At 34.9% G+C, this 20,255-nt stretch overlaps 1 protein-coding gene across 6 annotated transcripts in view; it reads left to right on the forward strand.

The window, feature by feature from the left end:
- EVI5 (ecotropic viral integration site 5) overlaps positions 1–20,255 on the forward strand; it is a 208,024-nt gene that overhangs the window by 74,990 nt on the left and 112,779 nt on the right. For 4 of the 6 annotated variants that reach the window (XM_077746019.1, XM_077746023.1, XM_077746020.1 and 1 more), the window contains exons 10-13: positions 8,432–8,492; positions 16,909–16,962; positions 18,823–18,855; positions 19,419–19,565. In XM_077746019.1, coding sequence (XP_077602145.1) covers positions 8,432–8,492; positions 16,909–16,962; positions 18,823–18,855; positions 19,419–19,565 — 295 coding nt within the window. The remainder of the gene's footprint in view (positions 1–8,431; positions 8,493–16,908; positions 16,963–18,822; positions 18,856–19,418; positions 19,566–20,255) is intronic. The other 2 variants (XM_077746021.1, XM_077746022.1) reach the window with 2 other exon arrangements.

Consider the following 20,255-nt stretch of genomic DNA (forward strand, 5'->3'; position numbering starts at 1 on the left):
GCTGTGCTTCTATTCCTGGAGCAACCTGCATGCAGCCTAGGGGAAGCAGGGTGGACAAAAATGACCTTGTCTTCCAGATATTAGGGATCTGTGTGTTCTCATTGCTGGTTGCTCTGCTGTTTCTGATCACAGGTACGAGGAAGTGAGCAACCATTGGTGTTCTACCTTTTCCCATTGTTGTTGTACCACGTTACTTGTTGCAAGTCTTCTCTTCCTCCAGCTGAAATTACTGCTAAGAGATTTAAAGGGCTGTCGTTCTTCTCTTCCCTTTATTTTTCTTTTTTTCCCCTTTTGGGAGCCAGACAGGAAAGAGTAGGATATTGGAAAACAACTGCATATATGGGGAAAATTAGAAAGTGACTGTGTGTACCTAGGCAAAGGCTCAGAAAAGTCCTGGGACACTTTATAGCTCAGGTTGATCATCAGCACAAAGACCACCTATAACAGTCAAAAAGACAAAATCAGTAACAAAAAGCAGCAAACTGGGGAGAGGGAGAGGATCTGATTTCCAGAGTTACCACATTACTAGATTTAAGTGTCTTGTTTTTAACAAAAATCACAAGGCATGCATAAAAAAAGGGAAAGTATGGCCAAAGGAAAAAATATATATAGTTGACCCTTGAACAACATGGGTTTGAACTGTACTCATCCACTTACATGCAGATTGTTTTTCATAAATGCAAAACAGTACTACAAATGTATTCTCTTATCGTTTTCTTAATAACATTTCCTTTTCTGCAGCTACCTTCATTGTAAGATTAGAATATATAATATATATACAAAATACATGTTCACTATGCTGTCAGGAAGGGTTCTAGTCAACACTAGTAAAGTTTTTGCAGAGTCAGAAGTTACACATAGATTTGCAACTGCACAAAGGTGGCAGCACTTACGATCCTCATGTTATTCAAGGGTCAGCTATAAATAGAAACTATATCTGAAAGAGACTTGATGGCAGATGTAGTAGAGACTTTAAAAGATGCTTAACAAACTTAAGATGTGGGGAAAACCAAGATGTGTGAACAAAATGGAAATGTCAGTAAAGAGGTAGAAAACCTAAAAGGAAACAAAAAAACCCTCTAGATATGAAAAGTCCAGTAACTAAAATGAAAAAGAATGATTAAGAGGCAGATTTGAGCAGGCAGAAGAATAAGTGGCTTTGAAGGTAGAATATTGGAAATTATTGAATTTGAGGAACAAAAAGATAAAAGATCAAAGAAAAGTGAACAATGCGTAGGAGACCTGTGGGAAATCATGAAGGGGACCAACATACACATTGTGGGAGTCACAGAAGAAGAGAGGGACAAAGGGGCAGAGAGAATATTTGAAGATAGAATGGCTGGCAACTTCCCAGATTTTCTGAAAAACATGGGTACAAACATCCAAGAAGCTTCATCAACTTCAAGTAAAGTGAAGTCAAAGAGACCCACACAGAGACACATTATAATCACACTTGCGCAAAAGAAAATCTCGAAAGCACAATAGAAGCCAATCACCACATACAAGGGGTTGTCAATAAGACTACAAGCAGAGTTCTCATGATAAACTTTTGAGGCCAAAAGATAATGGGCTAACATAGTCAAAGTGCTAAAAGCAAAAAAAAAGTTGTCAACCAAGAATCCTATATCTGCCAAACCATCCCTCAAAAGTGAGGGAAAAAAATCAAGACATTCTCAGACAAAGCCAGAGAGAGCTCATTACCAGTAGACCTGCCTTGCAAGAAATGCTCATTCCCACAGCGTGAAAGGAGAGGACACTAGACAATAACTCAAAGTTATATCAAGAAGTAAAGATTTTAATTAATGTAAACACATGGGCAATTATAAAAGTTGTTATTGTAACAATGGATTGTAACTACTTTTTGTTTTCTACATGATTTAAGAGACTAATACATTAAAAAAAATTACTAGTCTAAAAGCTAGTATTATTGTAATTTTTGCTTATAATTCCAAATCCTGTTTTTTGTATAATTTAAGAGTAAATATTGTATACCTGAAACTAATATATGCTGTATGTTAACTACACTGAAGTTAAAATTTAAAAAAATTTTTTTAAATATGTTAAAAAGTGATTATGACTAATATACACACACAGACTAAATCACAAAGAAATGGAAAGTCTGAGTAGATCTGTAACTAGAAAGGTAATTGAATCAGTAGTTGAATCAGTAATCATGTCTCCTGACAAGAAAAGCCCTCTTGGCTTCACTGGTGAATTCTACTACACGTTTATTTTTTAATGTTTGTTTTAATTTTGAGCGAGAGATAGAGCACAGTGCAGGAGGGGCAGAGAGAGAGGGGAGACATGAATCCTGCTCTAGGCTCTAAGATGTCAGCACAGAGCCCAACACGGCTTGATCTCACAAACCACAATATCACAACGTGAGCTGAAATTGGATGCTTAACTGACTGAGCCACCCAGGTGCCCCTTCTTAAAGAAGAACTGTATATTTTCAAACTTTTCCAAAAAATAGGAGGGAATACCTTCTAACTCATTCTATGTGGTCAGCATTACCCTGATAACAAAACCAGATAAAGGTATACATGAAAAGAAAACTATAGGTAAATATTCCTTATGAACGTTGGTGTAAAAGTCTTCAACAAAATACTAGTAAACCAAACTCAGCAGCATACTAAAAGGACTATATACCACTACCATATGGGATTTATCCCTGGAATACAAGGATAGTTCTACGTACAAATATGATCAATGAAGTTTTTGAGAAAATTCAACACCCTTTCATGATAGAAACACATAACAGAGTAGAAATACAAGGCAACTGCCTCAACATAATAAAAGCTATTCACATATGAAAAACCCACAGCAAACATCGTATTCAATGGTGAAAGATGAGAAATTTTTTCCTAAGATCAAGAACAAGTCAAGGATCTTGATACTGTCATTTCTATTAAACATGGTACTGGAAGTAGCAAAAGAAATAAAGGGAAAAATAAAAGTTATCCAAATTGGAAAGGAAAAAGTAAAATTATCTCTGTTGACAGAGAACATGATGTTATATGTAGAAAAATTCTTCTATAAAAAGTAATGAATTCAAATTAGCAGTATACAAAGTTAACCCACAGAAAATTAGTTGCATTTTTCTACATTAGCAATGAACAATTTAGAAAGAAATTAAGAAAACTATTCCGTTTTCAGTAGCATCAAAAAGCATAAAATTTTATTTTCCCGTTTTTTAAATTTAAATTTTAGTTAACGTTCAATATAATTACGGTTTTAGGAGTAGAATTCAGTAATTCATCACTTAGGTACAATACGCAGTGCTCATCACAAGTGCCTTTCTTAGTACCCATTACCTGTCTAGTGCACCTCCCATACACCTCTCTCTGACAACCCCTGGTTTGTTCTCTATCATTACGAGTCTTTTGTGGTTTGTTTCCCTCTTTTCTTTATGTCCCCAAGACTAAAATATTGGAGAATTAAACAAGGAAGTGAAAGACGTGTACAGTGAAAACTAGTAACATTTCTGAAAGCCATTAGAGAGGACATAAATGGAATCATATTTTATGTTCATTGATTAGAAGACTTAATATTGTTAACACATTGGTATTGATCTAGAGTCACTGCAATCCCTCTCAAAATCCCAGTGATATTTTTTGCAAAAATGGAAAACTCCATTCTAAAATTCATAAATAAACTGAAAGACCCCAAAAAGCTAAAACCATCCTATAAAGGACGACAAAGCGTGAGGGCTCATGCTTCCGGATTTCCAAGCTTACTACCAAGTTATAATCAAGACAGGGTACTGGAATAAAGACAGATGTATACACCAAAGGAATAGAATAAAGCTCCAAGAAACAATCCCTCATATATATGGTCAAATGATTTTTGACAAAGGTGCTGAAACCACTCAGTAGGGAAAGAACTGTCTCTTCAACAAATGATGCTGGGAAAACTGGATATCCACATGCAAAAGAATAAAATTGGACCCTTATTTAACAACGTATGCAAAATACAAGTCAAAACGGATTGGGATGCCTGGGTGGTTCAGTTGATTAAGTGTGGAGCCTGCTTTGGATTCATGCCTCCGTCTCTCTCTGCCCCTCCCCTGCTTGCACACTGTTGCTCCCTGTTTCTCAAAGATAAATAAACATTAAAAAAAAACTTAAGTCAAAATGGATCAAATATTTAAATGTAAAAACTTAAACTGTAAAACTGTTGGATGAAAACTTTGGACAGAATTAGATTCTGGCAATGACTACTTGGATTTGACAGGAAAGGCTCAGGTAACAAAAAATAGACAAATTGAACTTTGTGAAAATTTAAAAATTTTGCACATCCCAGGACACTCTCAAAAGACTAACAAGGCAACTTACAGAATGAGAAATCATGTATCTGATGAGGGACTAATATCCACAATGTATACGGAACCCCTAAATCTCATAAGCAAAAACCAACTGGGTTCAGAAATTGACAAAGATCTGGAGTAGGCATTTCTCCAAAGAAGAAATAAAAATGATCAATAAGCACATAAAAAGTTGCTCAACATAAGTGTAATATAGATGTACCTTGGGAACATTATGCTAGGTAAAATAAGCCAGTCACAATAGGACAAATATTGTATGATTCCATTTATATGATATACCTCAAGTTATTAAAATTATAAAGACAGAATGTAAATGGTTGTTGTCAGAACCTGATCAGAGGGTGGAATGGGGTTCTGTTGTTTCAAGGGGCTAGAGTTTTAGTTGCATAAGGTGAAAAGAAAAGAATTATGGACACGATAGTGGTGGTGGTTGTACAATATTATAAATGTGTTTAATACCGCTGAACTGTATATCTAAAAATAGTGAAGATGATAAATTTTGTTCTGTGTGTTTTACACAGTAAAAAAAAAAGTTATTGTGAGTTAAATGAGACTTTATAGTAAATAAAAGATTTTTGTTCTTTGAGGGAGAATTTTATTTTTGACAGCAGATAGAAGTTTTTGAGGGCCTGGTCTTTTCTTAGTGTTAGGAGTAGTTAAACTTGTTAGTTTTTTACTAAAATTTTTTTTAAGTTTTTTTTTTTTTTTTTTTTTTTAATTTTGAGAGAGAGAAAATCCCAAGCACGCTCCATGCTGTCCATGCAGAGCCTGATGTAGGTCACAAACTCACATGCCATAAGATCATGACCTAGGCTGAAATTAAGAGTCGGATGCTCAACCATCTGAGCCACCCAGCACCCTAGTAGTTAAACTTGTTATTAACATTTTTGTTCCAGAGTAAGACCTAAGAATAACGTGGAGTAATTTTTGTATGGCCTGTACATTTTTGTAAATATAATTTTACACTTAGAACAGAGCTGCAAAAACAGTACATTGCATTTTTTTTTTAATAATTTATTTTTTAATTTATATCCGAGTTAGTTAGCATATGGTGCAACAATGATTTCAGGAGTAGATTCCTTAATGCCCCTGACCTATTTAGCCCATCCCATAACCCCTCCAGCAACCCTCTGCTTGTTTTCTGTATTTAAACGTCTCTTACGTTTTGTCCCCCTCCCTGTTTTTATATTATTTTTGTTTCCTTTCCCTTATGTTCATCTGTTTTGTATCTTAAAGTCCTCATATGAGTGAAGTCATATGATACTTGTCTTTCTCTAACTGACTAATTTCGCTTAGCATAATACCCTTTAGTTCCAGCCACGTAGTTGCAAATGGCAAGATTTCATTCTTTTTGATTGCCAAGTAATACTCCATTGTATATATATGCTACATCTTCTATTTCCATTTATCTGTCAGTGGACATCTGGGCTTTTTCCATACTTTGGCTATTGTCCATAGTACTACTATAACCATTGGGGTGCATGTGCCCCTTCAAAACAGCATGCCCTTGTCCCTTGGATAAATACCTAGTAGTGCAATTGCTGGGTTGTAGGGTAGTTCTATTTTTACTTTTTTGAGATACTTCTATACTGTTTGCCAGAGTGCCTGCATCAATTTGCATCCCCACCAGGAGTGCAAAAGAGATCCTCTTTCTCCACATCCTTGCCAACATCTGTTGTTGCCTGAGTTGTTAATGTTAGCCATTCTGACAGGTGCGAGGTGGTATCTCATTGTGGTTTTGAGTTCTGTTTCCCTGATGATGAATGATGTTGAGTATTTTTTCATGTGTCGGTTGGCCATCTCAATGTCTTTGGAGAAGTGTCTATTCATGTCTTTTGCCCGTTTCTTCACTGGATTATTTGTTTTTTGGGTGTGGAGTTTGATAAGTTCTCTATAGATTTTGGATACTAACCCTTTATCTGATAGGTCGTTTGCAAATATCTTCTCCCATTCCTTTGGTTGCCTGTTAGTTTTCCTGATTGTTTCCTTCACTGTGCAGAAGCTTTTTATTTTGATGAGGTCCCAATAGTTCAGTTTTTCCTGGTTTCCCTTGCCTCCAGAGATGTGTTGGGTAAGAAGTTGCTACGGCCGAGGTCAAAGAGGTTTTTGCCTGCTATCTCCTTGAGGATTTTGATGGCTTCCTGTCTTACATTTAGGTCTTTCCTCCACTTTTTTATTTTTGTGTATGGTATAGAAAGTGGTCCAGCGCCTGGGTGGCTCAGTTGGTTAAACGTTCAACTTCGGCTCAGGTCATGATCTCATGGTTCGTGGGTTCGAGCTCCACGTCGGGCTCTGTGCTGGCTGCCAGCTCAGAGCCTGGAGCCTGTTTCAGATTCTCTATCTCCCTCTCTATCTGACCTTCCCCTGCTCACACTGTCTGTCTGTTTGTCTCTCTCTCTCTCAGAAATAAAACATTAAAAAATTTTTTTTAAAAAATGGTCCAAGTTCATTTTTCTGCATATTGCTGTCCAGTTTTCTCAGCATCATTTGCTGAAGAGACTGTCTTTGTTCCATTGAATATTCTTTCCTGCTTTGTAAAGATTAGTTGCCCGTACGTTTGTAGGTCCATTTCTGAGTTCTCTATTCTGTTCATTGATCTGAGTGTTTGTTATTGTGCCAGTACCATAGTGTATTGATGATTACAGTTTTGTAATACAGCATGAAGTCCAGGATTGTGATGCCTCCAGCTTTGGTTTTCTTTTTCAAGATAGCTTTGGCTATTCAGGGTCTTTTGTGATTCCATACAAATTTTAGGATTGTTTCTTCTAGTGTTTGTTATTTCTTACTCTCCTACAATTAGTGACACTTCTTCAGTTTTTATCTTTCATGACCTTGATGCTACTTTAACAATTTTTTTAACATTTCATTTATTTATTTACTTACTTATTATTTATTTGTTTTTAAAATGTTTGTTTATTTTTGAGAGAGAGAGACAGAGCGTGAGCAGGGGAGGAGCAGAGAGAAAGGGAGACACAGTATGAAGTAGGCTCCAGGCTTTGAGTTGTTAGCACAGAGCTCCACATGGGGCTCGAACCCACAAACTGTGAGATCATTACCTGAGCTGAAGTCGGATGCTTAACTGACTGAGCCACCCAGGTGCCCCCGTTTTATTTATTTTTGAGAGAGAAACAAGAGTACAAGCAGGAGAGGGACAGAGAGGGGGACACAGAATCCAAAGCTAGCTCCTGGCTCTGAGCCTTCAGCACAGAGTCTGATGTGGGGTTCAAACTCACCAACTGTGAAATCATGACCCGAGCTGAAGTCAGACACTTAACCAACTGAGCCACCCAGGTGCCCCTCATGACCTTGATACTTCTGAAGTGAGGTGTTCAGTGGTTTGCTGGTTTGGTTTGTTTGGTGATTTCTCTTGATTAGATTAAGGTATACATTCTTGAGAAGGATATCATAGAGGTGAGGTACATACATAGAGGTGTTTTTGGTACATCTTAACAGAGGGTGCAAGATGTCAATATGTATTATTGGTGGTGTTAACCTTAATCAGCTCAGGTGTTGCCTGAGGATACTGTACTACAAATTTACTGGTTTTCCCCTTGTAATTTCTAAATATTTTGGGAGAGATACTTTAAGACTATGCTTAAACTAATTTTAACGTCCATTGATTTTTCTTGCCTGTGAGGGTTATTGTGAAATTCTAATGGTGATTTTTTATATTTGCCTTGTTCTCTGTTTAGGAATCCTTTTGTTAAGAGTTGTTCATTTTCCCTTATGATAAGTTTTTTACAGTCACTTTTTGTACTTGGTTAAATTCCAATTGAACTGTACCACTGTATTTTAATTTGAGAAAGACTGACAGTTCTTTTAATAAGTTTAGAGTTGAATAGAATTGGTAAACTCACTTCTTTGGTGCCTTGTATATTTCACTTTCTAAAGTCATTTTTGTGTGGTTCTCATTGTTATTTGTCAAGTAATTTTTGGAAGAATCCATTTAACTGTTCAGATGAGTTTTCTAAAATGAAGTATCTCAAGTTACAAGTTGGAGGAACCTGGTGAAATTATATTTTGTGTTAGTACGTAGTTTTCTATTTTTTTAATTTAGTAACTGCATAGTGAAAACATACCTTTATTTATTTATTTTTTCCTTCATAGGCTTGAAAAGGAATATACTACAATAAAAACTAAAGAAATGGAAGAGCAAGTTGAAATTAAAGTAAGCATCTCAGGACTTTTAAAAGTACAAAACATAAATTTATTGAAGTCAGTTGTTTGGTTCTGTTGATTTACTTATTTTCTCTAGCAAATTTAGCAATTATGTTTGTATTACTTACTGATAAATTGGTTTACCATTCCAGTAGATTATAGTTAAAAATGGACCTTTCAAAAACCAGAATAATGTAACAAATAGTTTTCATTCTAGTGTGAGAGCAGCTCTATTTCTAGATTTGTTGATGGGCCATCAGGAGAAAATAATTCCTTGGGGAAGATAATTATCACTCCGTGTAAGCATATTTTTAAAAATTGCAGAGAAGTTAATCTATAACATGCATAGACTAATAGCAGTGTAGTCTAAAGTAGACCAAGTAGAGCAACTCATTGCACCAGAACTAATTATGGATGCTTTAGAGCTGCAGGAAACGTGGGCTAATTTAATTTTCTCATCTCTAAGCTGAGGTTATACTTTTGAAGTCTCCACAGAAACTGGTAGATTGCCAACTTAAGGGATATATAATCCTATATATACCTTAAAATTCTTATTTGTACCCCCTTTAGGCCAAAAATTCTTTAAGTTGTGGATCTTTGGCGTTGTTTGAGCAGGGAGTTAAGGATAATTGTATTGGCTTTATGCTGATATTTTAGGATGGGGGAATAGTAAGAAGCATGAATTAGTGAAGGAGCTTAGTGATTTACTGATCCAGTTTCTATAGAATATCTGTCTATATTCTCCCCCTTCCAGACACAGACACACAGACACACACACATNTGCTTTTCTTAAATCTCTTTGAATGTGTCTGAGTTTTGATTTAGATCTGGCAAGGCATTAGATGATTAATCACCTTACTTATACTTAATTAGTCATGTCTTAATTCACCTTTGCTATAAAATACCACCTCTCATTACTCACATTCCACAGGCCCTTTCTACAATTAAGAGAATGAGTTCTTTTAAATTGGTCTTCTTTCTTGCTATGGTCCTCCTCAAAAGCTTCCTTGAAGACAACTGCTCCTGTTTTGCTTTGTGACCTTTTTCTCATCTATCTCCCTTTTCTAGATGTTTTATTTTCACTTCTGTTAGTATTTCCTATCAATTGGAAATAGATACTTCTACATTTTTAAGAGAGAGAAGGAAAAGACCCATGTGGATGTTTTTCTCTCTTTTTAAAAAATTCTGTCACCCAACTGCTGCTCTACCATTTGCTTTTCTTTTAGGTACCATGAGTAAGAGTAATATTAAATCATACCCTCCACTTCAACCTACTGAAAGTGGAAAAGTACGTCATCCTGACGAGTGGGGAGAGAGTATGGGTTATCGCACACCACGAATATTTGGAACTGCAAATCAAGAATCTGGGGATGGGGAGCCATCCTGTTCATTTCACCATGCTATGTGATTGAAAAAAAAAAAAAATCACAGTTCTGTGAACCATCNGCCCGATGCGGGGCTCAAACCCACGAACCGCGAGATCATGACCTAAGCGAAAGTTGGACACTTAACTGACTAAGCCACCCAGGCGCCCCCCATCTTTGCTCTTAAAGAAGCTTTTTCTAAAGTTAAATCACATGAATAGGAGTAATACCAAGAGGCCTTTTCAGAAAGATCTTTAGCACAATTTATCTTGTATTTGCATTTTTTTCTTTCAAACTTCAGCTTTGGGAGACAGTTACAGTTCATATACCTCACAGAATACTTTTGAATGCCAGCTCTGTGTGTCTTAGAGAAAAACAGATGACACAAAGTATAGAGAAGAATCTCAGGGGGAGAAATAAAAGTTTAAAAAGTTAGTCAACACTTTGGGTAAATAAAGTCTGCTGATCTAAAAAGTAGTTTGTTCTTTTTATAAAATTTTGTATCTACATAGTTTTTTCTTTCTCTTGTACCGTTTTCATCTCTTTCTTCACTCCTCTGCACCCCAAAGGACAAGGTCACAATAATTTTTGTGGGACTATACTTTTTTTTTTTACTTTATATAAGCTTGAGTATGTCTGATTTTTTTATTTGAACCTGGCAACTCATCTCAGTCATAATCAGATGACCAGCTCATTTACAGTTAGTTAGCCATGTATTTGAGCCTTTATCTCCAGTGGGAAATGCCACTTACTTAATCATTACCTCTTCCTTTCCTCCCAAGGTCCCTGTATAAATGAATGAGTTCTCTTAAACTAGTGCTTTCTTGCCTTGGTCCTCCTCAGAAGCCTTCAGAGAGAATCTTATACTGTTTTTTACACAAGCAAATAGTAAATGATCATCAAATTATTTGATGTTTTGATATGGAAGTAAAAATATCAGCCACCGATGTTAAGGTTTCTTTTTTTTTTTTTTTTGGTAACTTCTAAGACCTTTGGGTTGTTGACCTTTTATACTAAGAGTTGTATCTAAAAGCTCTCTGATGAAGAGGTAACTTTTCAGTATTTTCTACCCCCTTCTCAAAGTGTTATAGAAAGATTTTGATAATAATTGTTTCATACGGAGAATCTTAAATTTTACTGTGTGAAATTTTTTGTTAATAGAAACAGCTTTATCAGTATCTTCTTCCAATCTATTGATGTTCCACCTGAGGGGGAGGAGGTAAGAAACATTAACATTCTAGCTTATATTAGGATACCTCACAAATCTTTAAAAAAGAAAAACCTTTATTCCCCCACTCTATTTAAGACTGACATATGAACTAATCTAATATTCATATTTAAATTTTCTGGTTTGAGAACATAGAGTTTTAAGCCCTACAAATGGGAGGAGTTAGAGATTCTGACTGGTTTTTAGCCAGAAGTTAGATTTCTTTTTTTTTTTTAATTATAAAGTATTCCAGATATGCTGAAAAACAGAGACTAATATAAAAACACTGTGTATTCACTGTTTGGCATAAAAAATAAATGTTTGAATTATCCAGGAATATATTTAACAGTCAGTGTGAAGTGTTAGTATTGACACATTTAACACTTAATGTTTGAAGCGTCCTTTACATGCATCATCTACTCTTACTCTTCTGATAACCTATGAGAGGGTTCTTTTTTTTTAATTTTTTTATTTATTTCTAGGAGAGAGAGAGACAGCGTGAGCAGGGGAGGGTCAGAGAGAGAGGGAGATACAGACTCCGAAATAGGCTCCAGGCTCTGAGCTGGCAGTCAGCACAGAGCCCAACGCGGGGCTCGAACCCACGAATCGCAAGATCATGACCTAAGCGAAAGTCGGACGCTTAACCGACTAAGCCACCCAGGCGCCCCATGAGAGGGTTCTTACACTCATCTTTTTGAGCTTCAGAAAGCTCAAAAGTATGCTAGTGGTCAAATTGCTAGGAAATGGTGAAAGTCAAGGATTTGAATTCTGATTTATGTTTTTCTTAGACCCATATATATTCCTCAGTGTATACGCTGTGCCACTTTCCAAAAGAGATTTAGTGCATTATGATGTAAGAAGGATTTGAATGCCCATTTTTCTGTGGTATTACAAACTTTTCATTAAAAAACTAATGGCTATGTAATAACATCCAGTGGGGGGTACAGTAGCATAACTTATTCAAGAAGTCATCCATTTATCAGATTCTTGCAGGGCCTACCACATGTCCAAGCAATGTTCTAGGCACTTGATATGTGCTTCTGCTATATACCAATTTATGCCTTGATGGAGCTTGCATTCTAGTATGGAAGTCAGACAATAAACAAAAAAGTAAAATATACAATATTTTAGACGATGAAGTGTTAGAGAAAAAAATGCCTCAGGGAAGGGAGAATAAAATGGTAGTGTTTGGATTGAAAATGTAGAGAAGTTTACCAGATTACTTTTGATTAAAGACCTGAAGGAAGTGAGAGAGCTAGATATATAGATATCTTGGAGGAGAACAGAATGTGGTCAGGAGTGTATTCCATGAGGAATAATGAGACCATGGTGGATGGGACAGTAGGCATGATGAGGAAAGTGACAGGAGGTAAGATGTTGCACAATGGAGATAATGTATGGTGTTGAACATGTGAAGACTGGCTTTTAATTTGGAGAGCTATTTGGGTTTTTAATGGAGGAGGAGAAGATCTGACTTAAGTTTTCATGAATCCCTTTGGCTGCTGTGTTGGGAGTAGATTGCCAGGGACAGGAAGACTAAGTAGAGGCTGATGACCTACTGCAGGCAAGAGATGATGGTGCCTTGGACTGAGGTGGTAAGAAGTGCTTGTATTCTGAGTAGATTTTAAAGATAAATCTGACAAGTTGATTGTGGAGGCGTGAGAGGGTTAGGAAGTGAGGATTTTGGCTTTAGTATGTAGAAAAATGGAGTTTCCACTACTTGAGAATTGGGGAATTCTACAGGAGGACCTGGTTTGGGGTGGAATACCAGGAGCCTGATTTGAGATATTTTAAGGATCAGATGTCTAGGAGATGTTCAAGTAGATCCTTGAATATTCAGAGTTGAATTTAAGAGATGGCAGGCTCAAAATATGAATTTTGCAGTTATTGACAGAATGATGATAGTAAGAGGCAGGAGAGTAGATGAGATTACCTCGGAAATGAGTGTGTAAATGAAAAGGAGAAGAGAGTTCAAGAACTGAGCCTGAGATTAAGCCAATATTTAAATTAGAAAGATGAGAGCAAAGCAGGAGAACACTAGGGAAGAATAGTGTCCTACAAGCCAAGAGAAAAGACTTGCACAGAGAGAGAAGGATTTTTTTGTGTCATTGCTAAGGAGTATTCATGTGAACTGACACTGGAGAAATAATTATTGAATTTATATCAACATGGAGATAAACTGAAAAGGAGCAGAGAAGTGGTGGGAACTAAAATTTGAATGAAACAAAAAAAAAATGGAGATAGGGAGTATCGATATCTTTCATGGAATTTGCTATAAAGAGAGAAATAGAACAGCAGGTTAGAGAGAGGGTCATGACATTGAGGAAATTTTGGTTTTTCTTTACTTTTTGTTCAGATTGGAGAAATAACCACATTTTTATGGTGATAATGGAGTATGAAAAATTGATGATGGGTGAATGGTGGGGGTAATTGCTAGTGTCAGCAAGCAGGGTTCAGGATTTAGCTGATAGGTCGGAGATTTGGTCTACTAACATGGATAGTTAATCCACAGTAACGAGAGAACCTAAAATACATGGGAAAAAATGTAGGTAAGGTGTAGGATGTGGTTGTGGGAGCTTGCCTAGTTCTCTTGTTATTGCTTCAATTCTTTCAGTGAAATTGGAAACAAGATTATCAGCTGAGAGTGACACTGGGTTGGAGGGTTGCTGGTTTGAAGGAAGAGGTGCCAAGTAGGAAATACTGGTCTAAGAGGGTGAGAGAAGGAACAGACTAAGAAAATACATTATTACTGCTCAGACACATTAAGAATCCAACTAAATTTAGTGGTGGTTAATTTAAACAACCATTATGGTTTTTATTTTTCTTCAGTCATATTTACCAGAATAGGTGTAGACACAGAGTTGTCAGTATGTTGACCCAGAGTAGTTGTTTTACCAGGTATGCTAAGTATGCTAACGCCTAAGGGAGAGCGGGCAAGGGGAAGATAAAAGCAAGGGATCATCTATAACGATTTGAAATTAAACTTTGTAAAGAGGGAAGAGAGCACATCAGAGTGGGGGACAATGAAAAGTTTATAGGATCAGTGAATTGTCTATGAGGAGGATTATTGAGTTTGGGTTATTTCATAAAATGAGTAAGCTGACAAGAATAAAGTGAGTTGTTAGTAAAATTCCCCCAGTTTGGTATATTTTTTTTGTTTTTTGTTATTAGAAAGAGTGCATGTAGTTTGCATGTTTGTATATAAAGTTTTCTGGCACCTTATATTTTCTTACCCAGTTATAAAAAGTAGAATTATTGTATTATAGGATGTTAGTATTTTTACGACTTTTGATATGCACTTGGTAAATCTCTTAAAGATTATTTCCAGGGTATCTTATTTTTGCAGGGAATTTCTATTCCACTAACACCTTGGCTACATTAGGTGTTTCATTCTGGCTCTCAATCTTCATCTCATTTTCTTTTCTAATTAAGTAGGTCAGAAAAGTCCTGAAATTTAATCAAATTTTCGGTATTATACTGCCTCATTTGTGGGAAAAAATTTATGCTATATCATTGTAGGTTTTATTACTCTAAGTTTCTATATGAGGAGATGGAGAGTCTAACATGCTGAATAATGTGTACCAGTGTTAATTGTAGAGGGAGTATTTGAACCTAAACCTCCCTAATGTCAAAACCTACTTTCTTAACTAACTTAGGAAACTACTAGTTACGGTTCGAGGAGGATAAACAAAATAATAAGGATGGAAGAAATTAGCTCCATGAGATGTTAGAGGGGATTACAAAGCTATAATTACCAAAATACAGTGGTGCTAGTTCAAAAAAAGAAACACTCGAAATTTAATAGGTAATTCTGAAAGAGTCTTTAATACTGATAAAGCCTATTGTATTTATCAATCTATGATGAAATAGATGTCACATACATGAGGAATTGGTTTGTTTAAAAAGTGGTATTCAGACATTTGGGTATGATTTGGGTAGCTGTTTGGAGAAAAATAAATTTAGATTATTATTTATAGCAAAATTTCAGAAGATTTAAAGACGATGGGAGGGAAACGCAGGTGAGTGTTTTTAGTTCTAAATTTTATGATAGAAATCATGAGCATGATGATTTCTATTGTAACATTAACTTTATTCACTCAGCTGTCTCGTTGAATTTAACTTTTCTGTCTTTTAGGATAAACAAAATTTACTTATTTTTTTGATGAATATGTTGAGACCATTTTCAGAATCCCATTTATTTCTTTGGATTTGCAGACTTGAAAAGCATTTAGTAATTGCTTATTTATCTAATCTGTGCTGAATAGAATATGAATAGCTAAGAAATGAAAAGCACCTTCTCCTCAGGCTATTTTGTAGCATGAAATCTACATAAAGTAATAATGATTTCAAATCATCTAAATCTGCTCTAATGGATAAAGCAAGAATATCTAATTTGCAGATCTTTTATCTTAATGTATAAGGTTAACTTATGCTTGAGAGAGAGACAGAGCATGAGCAGAGGAAGGGCAGAGAGAGACAGAGGCACAGAAACCCAAGCAGGCTTCAGGCTCTGAGCTGTCAGCACAGCTTGATGCACGGTTCGAAGTCGTGAACTTTGAGATTATGACCTGAGCCGATGTCAGATGCTTAACTGACTGAGCCATCCAGGCACCCCTAATTTGCAAATCTTTGTAATAACTCTAAGATTTGTATGTTCCAATTTTTTGTCGCCTTAATAAGATACAATAATTTATAGAGTCTTTATTTCTTGGGTCTGAGACTTTATTGGTTATATAAACTATATTTTAGCCTTTACTGGACAAATAATAGATTGAGTTAATAGAAGAGGTTTTTTTTTAAAAGCAGGAATTTAGAGGATGGTAGGATTGGAAGAAGGCTGGATTGAGTTCTGGAGTAAATTTGTGCAAAAGGTAAGGGGAATTTGAAATAATGATGGCAAAATAAAGAGATCAAGGATTCTAAAACGAAGGGATAACTTGTATCAGGATTCATATGAAATTATATTAGTGGAATGTGTAAAAAGGAGACAATTTTTTAAATGTAGAATATTTTAGTTTTAATTGTTAATAGCAGTAATTTGATAGGGGCTTGGGAGTCAGGCAGTTAGTGGTTAGGTGAAGAGTTTTTTAAAATCTGGTTTTACTTTTTGAACTATGAGGAAATGCCAGTAATTAGAGCTTTTTGTTTTTAAGTTGATTCTTAAAATTTTTATTATTAAGTAGACTCCATGCCCAATGTGGAGCTTGAACTCACCACCCTTAGATCCAGAGTTGCATGCTCTATTGACTGAGCTAGCCAGATGCCCCCAATTTTTTTTTAAGTTCAAAACAACTTAGAAGTAATTAATATGATGAAAACAACTCATTTGTTATATTTTCAGAATGTAAGAAATTTTGCAATTTGGCATATACAGGGCATAAATGAAGGCTGATGTAGTTCTAAACTGACAATTTGGTATTTATCCTATAAGCTGCATTTTTCAGATTTCTTATTTGTTTATTTGGTAAACATTTGAATACTGTTTGTGTAGATAGTCTTTGTAGGAGGTAAATGAGTTAGAATCTTTTCTAATAGGAATGTTAAGACATAAAATGTTGATTATGAGTCATAATAGGTACTTTAAAGAAAGGGGTTATGTGTTGTAGCTTATATTTAAAATTCAGTGACAGCTGGAGTGATAAATGTGGTTATTTTCTTAGCCATGTGTTTTCTACCCTGAACCTGTAAGAATTTGACAGATAATGTAACCATTTCTTAGACTTTTCCTATTTATAAAAGGGTACATTTTGAGGACTAAGATTTAGGTATCTTTTAGTCTCAGGAATGTTTGCAAACAAACTTTTGTTGTTGTTTCTTTTTTTCTTTCTTTCTTTTCTTTTTTTTTTTTTTTACAGAGGTTACGCACAGAAAATAGACTTTTAAAACAGCGCATTGAAACATTAGAAAAAGTAAGTATACTTCTGTATGCAAGCTTCTTTTGTATGCACAGTATTACTTTCTATTTTAAATAAAGGCACAAGAAATCTATCACATGTCTCCAAAGTTGTGATATGGGCTGCTTAGCTTGCCTAGCTTACTATTTTACTAAGTAACTTGTTATTAATAAATATTGATCACTACAAGTCCTTTAGCTTTAAGGTTAAAAATTTTAACTGAGGTTATTATTAGAGTAACATTGATTCCATTTGTTTTCTTTACATACAATCTCTAAAAACTATGGTCTTTAGACGTAGCCTAATTGAGAATCCATTCTGAATAGCATTTTAAGAATGGCTTTTAAATGTTGCCCTGACTCTCTAGCCATATATTAAATGTGTCAGTGATTCCTTTAATAACTAGGATGCCTTGAAGTTTAGTCAAAATGACTGGTTGCTCATATAAAAATTCACCATGGTGTTGATTTTCAACATAGGGGAATTGTGCTTAAACTTTTGGTTCTTAAACTTACTTTGATACTACTTTTTACCTCTTTCTTCCTTTCTGTTTCATATAAAATAACTGGGAAAACATGGAAAGTTTAACATTTTTAATATTGTGCTTTTAACGTAATGTCTATTGTAGTATTCTTTTAACTATTAAAGTACAGTCTAAGAGGTTTGGTTTATCAAAAAAAAAGCTGAATTCATAGTCTTTTGGTGTTTGGTGAGGCTTTTTTTTATTTTAATGGAAGATGAGAGTAAGTAAGTTTATAAATGATATTGGAGTATCTTAAAATCTTCCCTGAAAATCTACAGATTGATACTCAAGGAAGAAAACACGAAGATGTGGATAGTTCGGATATTTGTCTTTTGTTTAAAGGCATTGATAGTTTAGTAAATACTGCCACCTACAAGGATAAGGATGTTTATTACGTCTTTTCGTTGTATGATAATTTCAAGTACATTATATTAAGTCAAAAATAGTTTTCCTGTATTTCCTTCATCTTATTAGAGTTGTTTTCAGGATAATTCTATTTTTTTGGTGACTCCACAAAAAAGTTGAGCCTAATTTAGTTTTTAAGTCATTTTAATTGTATACTGTGTTTTCCATTAAATACTCAGTTTATACTAAAATATATATGTCTTCCTAGGTGGTCTTTTATTTTGATGTGAGATATTTTCACAGAGAAAGTACTTTTATTTTATTGAACCTTCAGAAAGGTAAAGGTGCTATAGGAAAGTATTAAGTTTGGATTTTACTTTAGAAAATTAAGTAACTTTCTACTGGCTTACATGGCCTGGGTGTGTCCTTTAGCACTTGTAATTCAGTAAGTACTTAGGTATCAGTTAAATTCTGTAACCCAAATGTTTACTTTCTCAGTTATTGCTAGAGTTTATTAAGTTGAGCTCATTAATTTCATTTGTCATATTTTCCTTGCTTTGCTTCTTTGGAAGTTGCTGTTGTACAAATTGCTGTCACACACTTTATAAGTGGAATTGCTTACTCAAATTCCTTCTCCCTTTCCTCTAAATGGTTTGCCAATATGGCTGATTCCAAACATAAAGACTTAAAAAGTATGCTTTAAAAAGCTATTTGCTTGTCTCAAATGATGAAAAACCTCTTGGCAGTTGTGCTGGTCTTCTAGAAGCATATGGTTTTCTATAGTCTATCCTCATTTTGATATATTTTTCTTAAGAATTAAGAATAATAACACATTTTTAGCACACAAAGCTAAAAATTAGCTTTAATGTCAAATCTAAATGTTCATTTTAATTACAATGAAAAGTAGATGGAATTTGGGTATGCTTTATTTCTTCTTATTCCTAATTTTATTCACCTTTATTTTATTTCTTTCTCTTAAATTTCTATCTGAATTTTTCCTTTTGTAGGAAAGTGCTTCCTTGGCAGATAGATTGATACAGGTATAGTTTTTTTCATTTAGCATTTTCTCTAACTTTACCTCTAAGGACAGCCCTAAACTTAGAAAATCACATTTTAATGCATGCAATTTTACATGCATTTTCCTAGCAATAATTTTTTGGGGGTGGTATATATATGTATACACTTAATTTTTGGTAACAGTCCGTTATCTTGGTTTATTAGATACCTTTTGCACGTTTTAAAGCTAACCTTATTTTAAAGTATTTATTCCAAAAAGGTAATCAGTGGATTCTGTGAAATTAACTACTATTCATTGAAAATTTTAGTTCTGCATGTGCAACTCAGTAATATTGCATGAATTGAATTTTTATTGACTGAAAGAATTGTTCTTAAGATTATCAGATGAATTTTCTTACTTAGTTTCCCAAAATCTCCTGGAGTGATAATGAGCTGCTAGTTAATAATAATAATAATAATACTTACCTCTGTTCTCTGAGGTGATTTTTTTTTTAAACATGTCACAGTAAATAACTAAACCTCACAAAGGCAGTCTTTCTTGAATCTGTCCTAAATTGCTTTACACACACACAAATTATGTCCTAAGGGACAAGTGACAAGAGCCCAGGAGGCTGAGGAAAACTACCTCATAAAACGGGAGTTGGCCACCATCAAACAGCAGAGTGATGAGGCCAGTGCTAAACTGGAGCAAGCTGAAAATACCATCAGGAAGCTCCAGCACCAACAACAATGGGTAAGGAGTCTGGTAGTGCTTTTTCTCACCTTTCTCTTCCCCTTCCCTTTAAACTTTTTTTTTTTTTAAGCACAACTTCTGTGCTCCTGTTTGAACTAATTTTGTTTTCTACTTTAACTGAATTCTTAATCATTTTTATATTCTGTAATACTTAAGGGTCTTATTGTGGTCTAAAGACTCTTCATTCTAACATTCTTTTTCTGTCTGCACCATTTTGTTAGAAATAGGTAATATTTTTGTTTCTTATATTTTAAGTCACAGAAAATAAGTGATGTTTGTCAGACCTGCTTTTTAGTTTTTAGAAGTCAATTCATATTGGTATTTTGCCACAGGAAATTTTTGATTCTTAACTCCACCTAGTTCTTGTTAATTGTGCAAATGAAATATCACCCAACAGGGAGAGTATATGTAATTGTCTCATTTAAAGTTTTGATAATGTGGGGATTTCTGTCTTGTGAAAAACTATAGCCTTAACCTCCTACATCAAGGCCTCAAATTAGGAGTTAAGGTATATGCTTACGTTTTTTCAAGAGGAGAGAAACATCAAAGTAAGAAAAAAGGATTAAAAATATGTTAACTAATTTAGGGTATATATACTAAGCAGCTACTGATTGTACAGCTATTCTCAGATATCTTTTGCAACTTAGACGTCATTTTCCATTGGCAAATTCAGATTAGTATGATCTTAAG

The sequence above is a fragment of the Crocuta crocuta genome, unplaced genomic scaffold (assembly GCF_008692635.1).
Source record: "Crocuta crocuta isolate KB4526 unplaced genomic scaffold, BGI_CrCroc_1.0 scaffold48, whole genome shotgun sequence".
Lineage (NCBI taxonomy): Eukaryota > Metazoa > Chordata > Mammalia > Carnivora > Hyaenidae > Crocuta > Crocuta crocuta.